A 12,469-nucleotide genomic window follows, 5' to 3' on the forward strand; every position below is an offset into this window, starting at 1 on the left:
AGAAGTAGAAGAAGAAAAGGAAACCGGAAGTGAGGCACAAGTCGACCTGTTAGCACAAATTGAAGGGTCAAAAATGCATTAAGCCCAATTTGAGAGCATTCAGAGCAAAAAAAGAAGGTAGTGATTTTTTTTTAGGAATTTGCGTCATACTTGTATGTATACACGCTATGTTTTATTTTAATCAAAACATTAAAGTAACTCACGCTAAGGCGGTCGCTAATCGTTAGCCAGCTAGCGTAAAGTCAATAGCTACTTCCATGAAGCTACTTACGGAGGTAAGGCAGAATTCAACTTGTTAGCACAACTTGGTTAAAGGGATTTGAAACAAACAAAACGAAAGTGTCAAATGTTGTGTACAATTGGTTGTCATTTACATGTAACGGGCTATTAATGTAGTTGGCGTTTTGTTGAACTAAATATTATTTCATTAGCATTTGTGTAGTTACTAAAACATGAATGCTAATCCTACCTAAGCTAATCGTTGTTTTTTTCAATGTAAAAATGTGTTATAAAACTATTATTATTAAACTATATTATCCATAGAATTGAATTCATTCTTAAAATATATTACTTAATTGAATAGAAATGTAAATTCTTTCAGTGCCACGGACGACAGTAGAATAAAATTCAACGACGTTGTTACTAGTAGAAGAAACATTCATTTGGTTGGGGTTGAACGTCCACTGCCATCTATTTGTGTAAATAGGAGTGGAATACTGCGATGCAGAAAATATTTCATGGAAACGTTTATAAATAGAGTTTTTATTATCAGCTTTCTTCCAGCCCTTGGAGCAGGAAACGCTAGCTAACACACACACACACATATATGCGTATACTGCACAATATTGTTCTCCTTAGACCAGATAAAAAGTCAACAATTTTCCATTCCTGTGTTGTGCAAGTTCTGGGAGCAAAACAGTCGAAAATGAACATTTGAATTGTTATGTAATTCCCAGCAAACTCCAGTTTGAAAAATACAGACGTCTGGAAAGTACTTGAAAGTGTACGGCCTTTGTTTGGGTTCCAACTCCACCTCAGACTGATAAGGTGAGCCATTTCCCACTTTCAAAGATTTTATAAGCAGGAAATAAATCAAAGTGTTTCACCCTCCAACTCAAATAAAGAAGACAATGGCAAGAATGTGCTCATTTTTGCCACCAACTCCAAAAGGTTGTTTTAGCAACAATGAGTTGTTTCACTGGAAATGCCTTAATTATGACATAATTGCACAGTTGTTACTTTTTCAACTTTACTCTTTCTTCAAGTTTGAGAACCTTCCCACTAGTGGTGAGAAGTTGTATCACTTGCAGAAAAGTTCTAAATGACCAATTCATAAGAATCGATAAAGAATTAATACAAGTTGAAGATGTTATTAGAAAATAAACACAGATTTTTTAAACATCAGTTACATATTCAACGTTCAAGGGAGCACTTGCATTCCTTATCTGAGTTTGTTTATGCTAAACAAATTGCCTCCATTTCCCCAAAGCAGATGTTGCGGTGCATGTTTTCCATTTAAATGTCAAAGTAAACAAATTTGGGGGGCTGGGGGCTTCCTCTTTCATTGGGTGGGGTCATTTACATGGGCGACAAAATATGTGCTTCTCGACTTGCTTGAGTGCAAAAGCGATGATGGAGAGCGAGCTGGATGGCATTTTGGGTTGTGTACGATGCTCACCGCTAGGCGGCAGTGTTGTCACCAAAAAAGGCTGAAAATGCCCGAAGGAATAAAAATCAACAATTGTGTCAGCGATCGTAAATCGTCTTTGTTGATTTGAGTTTTCTTGCTAAAATTCAAATGAAGATCATAGATGCGCAGACAACATATATTCCGTTCCCTTCTTTTTAAAACACAAATATATATAAACATCATAAATGCAATTCTTTCTTCATTTTTCAGTCATTTTCCATAAAAATAGCATTAAAAAAACAGTATTTCCAGTTTTACACGTTTTATTTTCTTATGCAAATCAAAAATTTAAAATTCTTAAAATATATGTAATGCCCATCCTTTTAAAAAAATGAAATACAAATGATTAAAAGATATAAAAGGGACACATTTTTAAAATAAATGATTATTTTTCAATGTAGATACAAACAAAATGGAATATTTACTGTTTTCTTTTTTAATTAATCCACAGAAAAAGATTAATTTTTTTATTTCTCCCCATTTTTATTTTTAAAAGATGAATTCATTCAAAAATCTCAGGTAATATTTGCTTTAAAAAAGAGTGTTTGTCAAAATTGGAATGTTTTTATACATGAGAAAAGCTTTCAATTGACGAGTAGTGGTTGAATATGAATGACGGCGCGTCCCTTCTTTACGCTGAATGGCTTCAAGTGGGAGAAGTGCGTATTTGGTGAAATGGTAGTAGCGCCATGCTTGCAAGCTAACGTGCTGCTGTCTCTCTCTTTCTCTCTCACTCACTTTTGCTCCCCCCCCCCTCTCTCTCCTCTCGCTAGCTGGCTCGCCGGCTGGTTCCGTCTCTGTTGCCAAGGCTACGGCACAGCCTCTCGCCGCAATATACCTCGGCGAAGCAGCCGCCCGTGGCCGGGGCTCGGGTCTCCCAACAATAGAGAAGGCGTCGTCGCGCCCATCGCCGCATCCGCCGACCTTTGACGCCGTCGGCACGGGGACCGCCGCCACTGTCGTTGGCTTTTGAGAAGGGGAGGGGAGAGAGTCGGCGCCAGATGGCCGTTTGACCAAAGGCTCAGTCAGGTAAGAGGACTTATCCTCCACGGACTTAACGTTCTGACCGCGCTCCGGCGTCGCGTCGCGTTCCGGCCCTCCCCGGGTGGCTTGGAAGTCCAGCACAACAGGTTGGGGTCCACGTCGCGTCGGGGAATTGGGGACGATGCGGGAGTTACCCGCGCCAGATGCAACAGTCCGCCCTCCCTGGTGACTAATCCCTCCGTCGTGGCGTCCGTCCATCCCGCCGGCTTTCCCTGGCCCGGCCTGGACGTAGACGTGATGTGAATGGTCTTTTGTCTTTAGTGTGAATGAGTGGTCGACGGCGCGTCGGTCGGTCGGTCGGTGTTGCCATGCGGCACGCCATTTCTTATTTCCCGGCCCGTCGAGGCCGTTGAATTATTCATGGCGTGCGGTCGAGGTGGAATGTGGATGAGATTTGGATTACCAACCGGGATCACTTAGTACGGATCTCCATTTCAAAACAAAAAGCACTTTGGTCAAGTCACGCCGACGTTTTCAACTCCTTTCTGTGACCCATGGCCGTTTTTTTTCTCCATCCTGTCAAGTTTTTAAACCTCCTTAATGTGCGCCGCTTCGTACCCGTGTTTTTCTTTTTTACCGACGACGAGTCGCACTCGCCAAAGAATGCGCCAAAAAAACAGAGATGATAGTGTTATTTTCATGGATCAGAAACTGCCAACAAACACAAATCTTCTTTTTATCATTTTTTTTTGTCGTGATACAAAGCGACTCGTTGGTTTTGTCCGATTTTCAAATAGCTTTTTGTTTGTTTGTTTGATTGTTGTCATTTTCTGGTACAAGTCAAAAACGAAGCATTTAAAGCAATTCCTAGTTCAGGAAAATAGGCTTTATTCTTTGTTCAATGATTGTTTCGCCACCGCAGGTCAATCTTTGACTTTTGTGTTCAAGTAAAACAAGCGCGCAGGTTTCGACGTTCATTCATCAACTTGTAGCCCGCGCAAAGTCCAAAGGATAACCATTTGCAGACTCTTTTTGTCAACAAAGAAAGAATTGATGAAGTTAAAAGATAGTTTTAATATATATAATTTTTTTTAAGTAAACCGAGATCCTATGGGACGCGATGGAGAAAAAAAACGACCAAAACTCTGAGATTTGACCTTTGCATCCTCTCGCCACTTTAGCTTCCGTTGGCCACGTAAGCAAACGGCGGAGAGCCGCGCTCCGTACGCCGATAGCCGATACTGGCCACTAAGCGTCGAGTCAGCCCCGAGAAGGAAATACTGCCGACGGCGCACGGTCCGCAAAGGGATCATTCGTTTAATGCCGACCCTCCCGCTTGAAATGAATAGGTCGTCTGTCCTTGTCAATGGGCGCCAAAGAGTTAAAGGCTAGCCATTTTCAACAAAAAATCCAGCCACTTGTCAACTAAAAGGTAGACGTCCCATTCAGAGGAAGCGGGAGGTCGGCAGCAATGGTCTCCTCACACTTTAACCCTTTACTGCCAAACATTTTCTATTGGTAGATTGATTTGGAGTATTTGTAAGGCAGCCGAATTGTTTGACTTGCGCGAGCGCGGCGTCTTTTGCGTTGCCACGGTTACCCAAGAAAAGCGCTCTCATTCATTCGTTCGCATCCACTCACCTGTCCATCTGCGTCTCGCCGCATTTCACGCTCGCGCCCGCCTACACCAAAGCGCGTCGGGATCCTATGCGCCGTTGCCGCCGCCGTTGCCGTGGCTACGGGCTCGGCCAAACCTTGCGCTAGCTAGCGAGCTCGAGTCAAGAAAGAGTGGGAGATTAACAGTTTACGCTCTCACCTTCCATCGGGGGTGTGAATGTGCAGCTGGTGGCTGACAAGAGTGCTACTAAAATGAGGGATTACAAAAGCGGCCTCAGCGGGAACGTTGGGGAATGACCAGCATCTCCCAGGCGCCATTTTGGCCCCGGCCGAGGCTACAAAATACAGAAAACGCTATTAAAATTGAACAATTATATCGCTTAACGTAGGGAACCCAACCAAGCTGACAAAATAGGCCTGCTAACGGGCTAACAATTCTCGCGAAGAAGAACATGCGCTAGCGATTAAGCCTGTCGGCCATCTTGAAACAGGAACCACCACTGTTAGTCTTAAAAAAAAATACTTCGGGTTGTTAGTGTAGTACGATATGGCGATAAAGCATGACAAAACGTTCTGTGAATGTCTTACATTAGCTATCAAAGTGGCGGCCCGGGGACCAAATGTGGCCCACCGCAACATTTTGTGCGGCCCGATAAAGTCAATCACGAGTGCCGACTTTCTGTTTTAGGATTTTTTAGGAGTATAGATGATAATTACATTTCCTGATTTCTCCCCATTTTAAATCAATAATTGTCATTTTTTAATCCATTTTGATCTGTTTTTAGTTCAAAAATCCTTTTGTAAAATCTAAAAATATATTTAAAAAAGCTCAAATAAAAATTGTTTTAGATCTATAAAAAACGGAATATTCAAGCCCTTTAATCCATTTATAAAACAAAAAAATCTGAATATTATATCTAAAAGAGTCCGGCCCACACGAAATGAAGTTTGGCACCCTTGATATACAATGTTTAATATCGGCATCATTAGACTTGCGCAATGCGCACTTGGGCCTGAAGAGGGCGCACAGTCGATGTTGACTTTCTCCATTTAGAGATTTGACACGCACGCCATAGTAGCGCCACAGATTTCCCCTGGCGCCACTCATGCCAGTTGGCCAACCGCGCTTGAGAAATGCATGCGATACAATTGAAAATAGCAACACATGAAATGTGTACGGATGAGACGCTCGCAAATGACTGCATTTCTGTTAGCTTTACCCTGGCGTGGAAATGGTAAGAGATTGGCTCGGCACATTGACGGTGCTAGACCCCCGACGGAACGTTCTTTCACCCCCTGGCGGTCGAAAGGGAGGTGTAGCGCGGAAGGACGAGCGTCGGTGGCGGTGGCGGCGGCGACACGCGATGGAGCCCGAGCTGAGCCAGTGTTTTTTTGTTGTTGTTGTGCCCGACAGGTTGCTGCTGGATGGCCAACAGTGACTGGTTGCCGCAAGATAGCCCATTTGTCTTGATCATGTGATGTGCCTCCCACGCCGTCCTTCCCGTCCTTCCACCCTTCGCTCTGCCTCAAGTGAGTAAGCCACGCAAGCGCCTCAATATTGTTACACCGCTTTGCCAGCCGCGCGCGTGTGTGTGTGTGTGTGTGTGTATGAGTGTGTACTTTTTTAGTCATTGACCAAAAAAATTGCCACCAACTCATTTCCGGACCATTTACAGTTGCCGTCGTCTACTAATCGGGTCGCTCGTCCAGAATACAGAAGAGGAAAACTCGAGATGAATGGTCTAGGACAGTGGGTCGGACGGTCATTTTAGATAGAATATTTTGATTCTTTTTTGATTGGATTAAAAGAACTGGATTAAAAACCCTGGATATTCCGTTTTGATAGATCTAAAACAAGTGTTTATTTGAGCTTTTTTTTCTTAATAAGGGAACATCTTTTAATCAAAAGGAAACCAATATTTTTCTTTATATTCCATATTCAAGTGGAAAACATGAGCCAACTTTGCCACTTTCGATTCAAAAGGGGCGTGTCCATATTGCGTTATGAGGGTGGGAGATTATTTTAATAAATTATTTTTTTTGGACATATCGCACAGCACGGCAACGTATCACGACTAGCGTGAAATGACAACGAGGACTGGCGCGAAGGCGGCGGCGGCGGCGAGGCGAGGATGGGGATGAGAGGCACTCTGTTGCCAAGGCGACCAAGCGGCCCGTAAACACGTTAACCCTGACTCATCTCTCCACAATGGCAAATGCGTGTCTGCTATAATAGCGTCCAATCTGCGGCCGACATCCGGAGACGAGAGGCGCTCCGAGACCAGAGGCTCCGCCCTCAACCAACGTGCAATAAACGCCATGGACTCATTTTAATATCTCGCTTCGTTCGCTGCCACGTATTCATCGACGATGTAAATCATTGCTATGAAGACGTTCAAAAAATGTTTTTGGTCTACAGCACAGGTGTCAAAGTGGCGGCTCGGGGGCCAAATCTGGCCCGCCGCCTCATTTTTTGGTTCGGTCCAAGAAAATATTCGATCTAAAATGGTTTGGCCCACATAAAATGGCGTTGACGTTATTATCCACTGACTTGCATCGGTTTGATTATGGCCTGTCAATCAAAATGTATGTCAGAGATGGATTTTTGTACTTTTTCCCTCCATCTTTCTACAGGAGGACGATGACCCGCCGCCTGAGCAGCTCCACCCGCTCCCACACGGAGGACTCCATCTTCCTGAGGCCCGACGAGGACCCCGTGTGGCTGGACGAGCCCGCCAGGTGCTCCAAAAGAGCGGGCGGCGCCCCCCACAGGAAGGAAGACTTGCGCCTTGGACGCGCTGGCGGAGAACAAATGTTTTTGCACAAAGTCTACGCCCTGCTGGCGGACTTCCACTACTGGGTGGCGCTCTTTCTCCTCTCCCAAGTCACGGTACGTCAAAGGATGCCAGTTTTTTTTTTTTTTTTTTAAATCCCACTTTTTGCCGATTTGGTGGGCTTGACTGTGTTTGACGTTGGTGCTCCTCAGGGCTATTGGACGTTCTTTGTCATGGAAGGAAACGGTCCCTTTGCCTCCATCTATAAAGCCGTCCAGGTGATGGACTTCTTCCTGGGCTTTGTGTCGCCCTGCCACCCCATCCTGGGACTGGACGTAAGTTCTCCAATCCCACTCCAAATTGCCACAAATAACCAGAAGTGGTTTTTCCCAGTCCGCCACGTTGAGGGATACGCTGGCCGCCACCCGGCACGCTTGGATCCTCTACGTCAGCGCCCTGGTGGGGGCGGCCGTCGTGGTTTGGATGGTACGCGCCGGCGTCACGCCGTCCCGTCCTTTTTTGCGTCCCCGCTGATGCTTCCCGTCCTCCAGGTCAGCCACATGGCGCGCAAGTGGCGTTCTGACGGCGCCCCGGGACGGCGCCAGAGCGCTACCGGCGGGGCGGGGGATCGACGTCAGTCCGTGAGCCGCCAGCCCTCCTTCACTCTGTCGGAGTGGACGGACGCCCAAGAGGAGCTGATGGACCTGGACGCCGTGCCTCAGACGCCCGTCTTTGACGCGGGAGGCGACAACAAACCGGAGGGCGACGCCGTCACGCTCACCGTCACCCCGGTGGGGCTTCAGGAGAGGTAGGCCCCCGCCACCAAACTCCATTTTATGTGGGCCGGACCATTTTAGATATGATATATATTTTTTTATAAATGGATTAAATGAAATGGATTAAAAGCCACGAATAGTCCGTTTTTTATCTCGTGATTGACTTTGTGGGGCCACACAAAATGATGCGGCGGGCCGCCACTTTGACACTGCTCTGAGTGCTAGTTCAACAAGGCGATCCCAGGGCACACTGGGAGCGTTTTCGATAGTGTCGAGGTCGCCATCTCGAAATGAATGCTAATTAGCCCCGTGTAGCCCGTGAGAAAAGCGTGTTATGGAAAGGCGCGTTGGCGTGTGTTTTTTTTTGTTTGCGTACTCAGGAGGGGCTCCAACGTTTCGCTGACCTTGGACATGTGCACGCCGGGCTGCACGGAGCCCTACGGCTACGGAGGCCAGCTGTCCCCCCGGGACCAGTCGGCCCAGGAGTACCTGCGGCAGGGAACGCACGTCCTCGCCCCCGCCGCGTTGCACCGGCGGGCCGTGGACGACCAGAGCCTTCAGGCCGAGTTCTACGTGAGTGCCGCCGCCTACACCTTCCGATCGGACGAGGACGCCGACGCCCTCCGGCTCCTATTAGTCATGGGGCCGGAGAGGCGCTCTCGTTTCCGTGGCGACTCACTCCGGCATTGTGCTATACAGTTTATCGTAAATTCACTTTTTCTGATTTTTTTTAACTTAAAAGTTCATAAAAATGTGAAAAAGCTGTCATTTCCATGTTGGTGGAGCAGTTTTGACCTTCTGACCTTTGACTTTGTAGGAAACCCCCATGAATTTTGTGGACCCCAAGGAGTACAACTACCCAGGGCTGGTGCGCAAGAACCGCTACAAAACCATCCTCCCCAGTAAGCAAGCGTCCCTCCTCGGAGCACGCCATTCCGCTTGGCGGATCCCGGAAGCCACGCCAGCCAAAGGAGACGAGAGAAAAGGTCTTTTTCACTTTTCTGTCTACCGGCAGATACGCACAGTCGAGTCATCCTAAAACCACCGGACGACGACGACGAAGACGACTTCCTGGCGACTTACATCAACGCCAACTATCTCAAAGTGAGTCGCGTACCGGGTCGGGTCCTTAAGTCCGGTTTTAATGGTGATTTTCCCGCACGCAGGGCTACGGCGGTCAAGAGCGCGCCTACATCGCCACGCAGGGACCGACGGTGAACACGGTGGGCGACTTCTGGAGGATGGTGTGGCAAGAGAACACCCCCATTATTGTCATGATCACTAACTTGGAGGAGAAAAATGAGGTGCGTGCTCGCCCGGATGGGACGTTCGCTAGACAAAAATGAAAAACGTGCGCCACGCCCTGGTTTATTTTGCCGCCCGTTCCAGAAATGCGCCGAGTACTGGCCCGAGGACACGGTGACCCACGAGGGCATCCAGATCACCGTGGCGTCGTTGACGCAAGAGGACGACTACAGTCTGAGGGTGTTCGCTCTAAAGGTGAGGGACGGACCGACGGACACGCAAACGGTGCGACGTTTTCACTCGACGCCACTGTCCACACGCTGGCACAGCGCGGGGAGGAAGAGCGCGTTCTGCGGCAGTACTGGTACACCTCGTGGCCGGACCAGAAGACGCCGGACAAAGCTCCGCCTCTTTTGGAACTGGTCCAGGAAGTGGAACGGGCCAGGGAGGAGGCTCCGGCCGACTGCGGCCCCACCGTCGTGCACTGCAGGTACGCGAGAAATTCATCCGAGTAAAAAACGAATGGCGAGCGGCGGGCCGTGGATCATTTGGCACTGGGAATGATTTTCAGCGCCGGAATCGGTCGCACGGGCTGCTTCATCGCCACCTCCATCCTGTGCAAGCAGCTCAGGAAGGAAGGGAGCCTGGACATCTTGGGAACCACCTGCCAACTGCGCCTGGACAGGTAGCGCCACCAGGCGGTCCCAAATTGCTTTTCCCCACCCATGTTTTTTTTTTTTCCTTTTTAGGGGCGGGATGATCCAGACGTGCGAGCAGTACCAGTTTGTGCATCACGTCCTGAGCCTGTACGAAAAGCAGCTGTCCGCCGGCGCCTCCGAAGAGTGACGCCGGCCGTTAGCGCCCCCGCACCCACCGAGACACGCCACTGTACCACACCGCAGCGCCACGCAGCGCCACGCCACCCCCCGCGCGTCATCTCACGTGTCGCCCCTTTTATCGTTCACGTCGCCCGCCGAATCCAGCCGCCGTCCACGGGTTGGGTCACCCTATGCTAGTGGTTCTTAACCAAGTCACTAACGCTTGCACCGTTTTAGTGGAAACCTTTAGCCTCCTTTGTTTAGAATTGTTTTTGCAAAGTTTGGATGACGTTAAAGGAGATTCGAGCCCGGTGTCGGAAGAAGGTGGCCTCCCAAGCACCCACGGTCCCCCGCTTTTCTTTGGGCCTCCGTGTCTGTCCGTTGGCTCCTCCCCTCCCCTCATATTAAGATTGCATGGTGCTAAGCGTTCCTTCAAGGCATGTGCAATGTAACGGAACATAGGAATGTCAAAACACTCGGACCAGTATTACGGAACTCGTTGGCATTTTGCGTTCTTCGTCCCCCGTCCAGAGCGGCCCCGAGAAGTTCAATTTTGCGGCCGGTGCGAAAGAAAAATGTTGAAATCCATTCCAGGCGGGAATGTTGTACCCCAACGCGATATTTGCTTGCTAAAGTACCCAAACTGCTATTTCTGATCCGTATGAAGCACAATAGAATAACCGGGGTTGTGTTCTTACGTACTCGTCTTTTTTTTTAAGGGAGTTTTCTTACATCTTTTCTTTTTGGGATTGCATGTGCCGTACGGAACTGGGTTTTGCTCGTCCTGCTTGTCGTGGTGCAAAATGGCGTCCGAGCCTCATATATTGCTTGCTCTCTGCCGACGCTTTTGATACCGTTTGCTTTTTGTCAAACCGACCAGAGATATTTTTAGAACATTTTGATACAATCCTTTTTGTGTACATGCCCTGTGTACATTTCAAAATCCATCGCCGTGTACCATGTGTACGTACCTTGCTCATAGAAGGGGAAGCTGTCGGAAAATAGGGCTGCCTAACAACCCATTTTGCTGCTAGCTGTCATTAGCTAGCCGGCCCATAAGTTTAGCATACACGACAATGTGTGTAACAACCTAAGTGGAAGTTAGTCAGCTGGCCAATGGCTTGTAACACGAAAAAAGGGACGAAAAGGTACAAATCTGGGAGCTGCTTCAGAATACGTTTGTGTAACAGCCTATGCTAACGCTAGCTGTCATTAGCTAGCAAAGCTAGCTCGTCGGCCCCCAATTTTGGCAGCAAAATAATTTAGCTAGCCTTGGTGAAGCGTTTTCCAGATCCCATTGTGTAATGTAACAACCTATGGGGAAGCCAGTTAGCAAGAAACACGTTTATTTTACAATGTAGCTGCCCCGTCGACAGGCCCACGGTTGAGGTTAGCGTTACGAATGTGGCTAGCTATAGTCCTTATGACATCACTAGTAAGGCCCCCCATTTCTAAATCCGCATCCGTCCTGCCAGACTTTTCTCCACAAAGCTCCATTTTCACGGCAAGATTGAAGACGGAAAAAAAACGTCACAAGATACTTTTGCTAGCGTTGTGTTATGCTTTTAGGCTTGGCTTGAATATGCTTTGCAGTGCAACGTTTCTATTGTTTTTTGGGATTTTTATTTTGTACCTCAGACTGAGTGACGCAGTCCCCACTTTAGTCCATCTTTGACGCTAAAAAAGAAAAGTCATTGCCATGTGCAAGGCAGCTAAAACAGTTGAGATTAAAATATTTTTCCTTAAAATATCTACTTAGATAATAGATTTGACTGTGTAGATTCCAGCATCAAATGATAAATGTGGTGTCAGTCATGTGACATAATCCATTGAAAATAATTTGCTTGTTTACAATGCTTACTTGAGCTCAATGTGAGAAGAAAGAAAGAAGAGTAAAATTGTCCAAATACAGGAAACCAGCAATCAGTATTTCTTTCTTCTGCGACAGTATTGCTTTTAATTGTGAGTTTTTGCAAATAAAAGTAGATTTTCATGAACACGTCTTGCTTATTATTGTATTTTAAAATACACATTTTAAAGCATCATTTCCCCTCTTTTGGTCAAGGATCTGCAGTTAAATCTACATGCCCCTAGGTGGCAGTATATCGAGGGAGAAATATTAATCCACAGTACATACATATGACCTCGTGTATAGTTTAGATTGCAAATAATTTCACGTGTCTGCATAAAAATTACGGTAGGGTTAATTTTATCACAAATATGACAAAAAATATAATTTATTGATTAAACAAAAAGGGTGGCTGGGGTTCCAGCTGACTTTGGGCAAGCCCCCATGTGCTAAAGGCTGTCCTCTACCGGCTGCTTTTTAACCTACAGTAAGTCAACAAAAGGCGACCCAAAAATCCCCTAAAGTAAACAGGGAATTTTTCTAAAATGTACTAGAGGAAGTTCCCCTAAAATGTCCCAAAAGGTGTGGAAGCATGAAGAAAATCCCTAATGTGAACAGGAAATGCACCAAGATGGTGAGGAAGCAACCTTGGAATGTCCCAAAATGCATCGGAAGTCATGCGTAAGTACAAGGGAAAAGCCCCACAATTAACTCAT

General features: G+C 47.0%; 1 protein-coding gene across 4 annotated transcripts; it reads left to right on the forward strand.

The window, feature by feature from the left end:
* The first annotated feature begins 18 nt into the window (after window positions 1-18).
* ptpn5 (protein tyrosine phosphatase non-receptor type 5) lies at window positions 19-11,901 on the forward strand. 4 transcript variants are annotated; one of them, XM_077711125.1, is made up of 16 exons: window positions 19-117; window positions 957-1,047; window positions 2,464-2,719; window positions 5,706-5,821; window positions 6,926-7,181; window positions 7,278-7,400; window positions 7,459-7,551; window positions 7,617-7,873; window positions 8,222-8,414; window positions 8,659-8,743; window positions 8,857-8,945; window positions 9,008-9,145; window positions 9,231-9,341; window positions 9,416-9,576; window positions 9,658-9,771; window positions 9,836-11,901. In XM_077711125.1, exons 5-16 carry the CDS (start codon window positions 6,933-6,935, stop codon window positions 9,930-9,932), a joined length of 1,710 nt encoding a protein of 569 aa, XP_077567251.1. In that variant the 5' UTR covers window positions 19-117; window positions 957-1,047; window positions 2,464-2,719; window positions 5,706-5,821; window positions 6,926-6,932; the 3' UTR covers window positions 9,933-11,901. The 4 variants fall into 4 exon arrangements, with proteins under 4 accessions (XP_077567251.1, XP_077567250.1, XP_077567253.1 ...); XM_077711124.1 differs by having other exon boundaries at window positions 43-275; XM_077711127.1 differs by lacking the exons at window positions 19-117; window positions 957-1,047; window positions 2,464-2,719 and adding an exon at window positions 2,729-2,820.
* The last annotated feature ends 568 nt before the right edge of the window (window positions 11,902-12,469 follow it).

The sequence above is a fragment of the Stigmatopora nigra genome, unplaced genomic scaffold, assembly GCF_051989575.1.
Source record: "Stigmatopora nigra isolate UIUO_SnigA unplaced genomic scaffold, RoL_Snig_1.1 HiC_scaffold_25, whole genome shotgun sequence".
In the NCBI taxonomy this organism is placed as follows: domain Eukaryota; kingdom Metazoa; phylum Chordata; class Actinopteri; order Syngnathiformes; family Syngnathidae; genus Stigmatopora; species Stigmatopora nigra.

Bases quoted from the DNA above. Each gene is read 5' to 3' on its own strand.
- ptpn5 (XM_077711125.1), top strand. From the start codon at position 6,933: ATGACCCGCCGCCTGAGCAGCTCCACCCGCTCCCACACGGAGGACTCC. The intron at 8,415-8,658 runs GTGAGTGCCGCC...TTGACTTTGTAG, and splicing joins GCCTTCAGGCCGAGTTCTAC to GAAACCCCCATGAATTTTGT. The intron at 8,946-9,007 runs GTGAGTCGCGTA...TCCCGCACGCAG, and splicing joins TCAACGCCAACTATCTCAAA to GGCTACGGCGGTCAAGAGCG.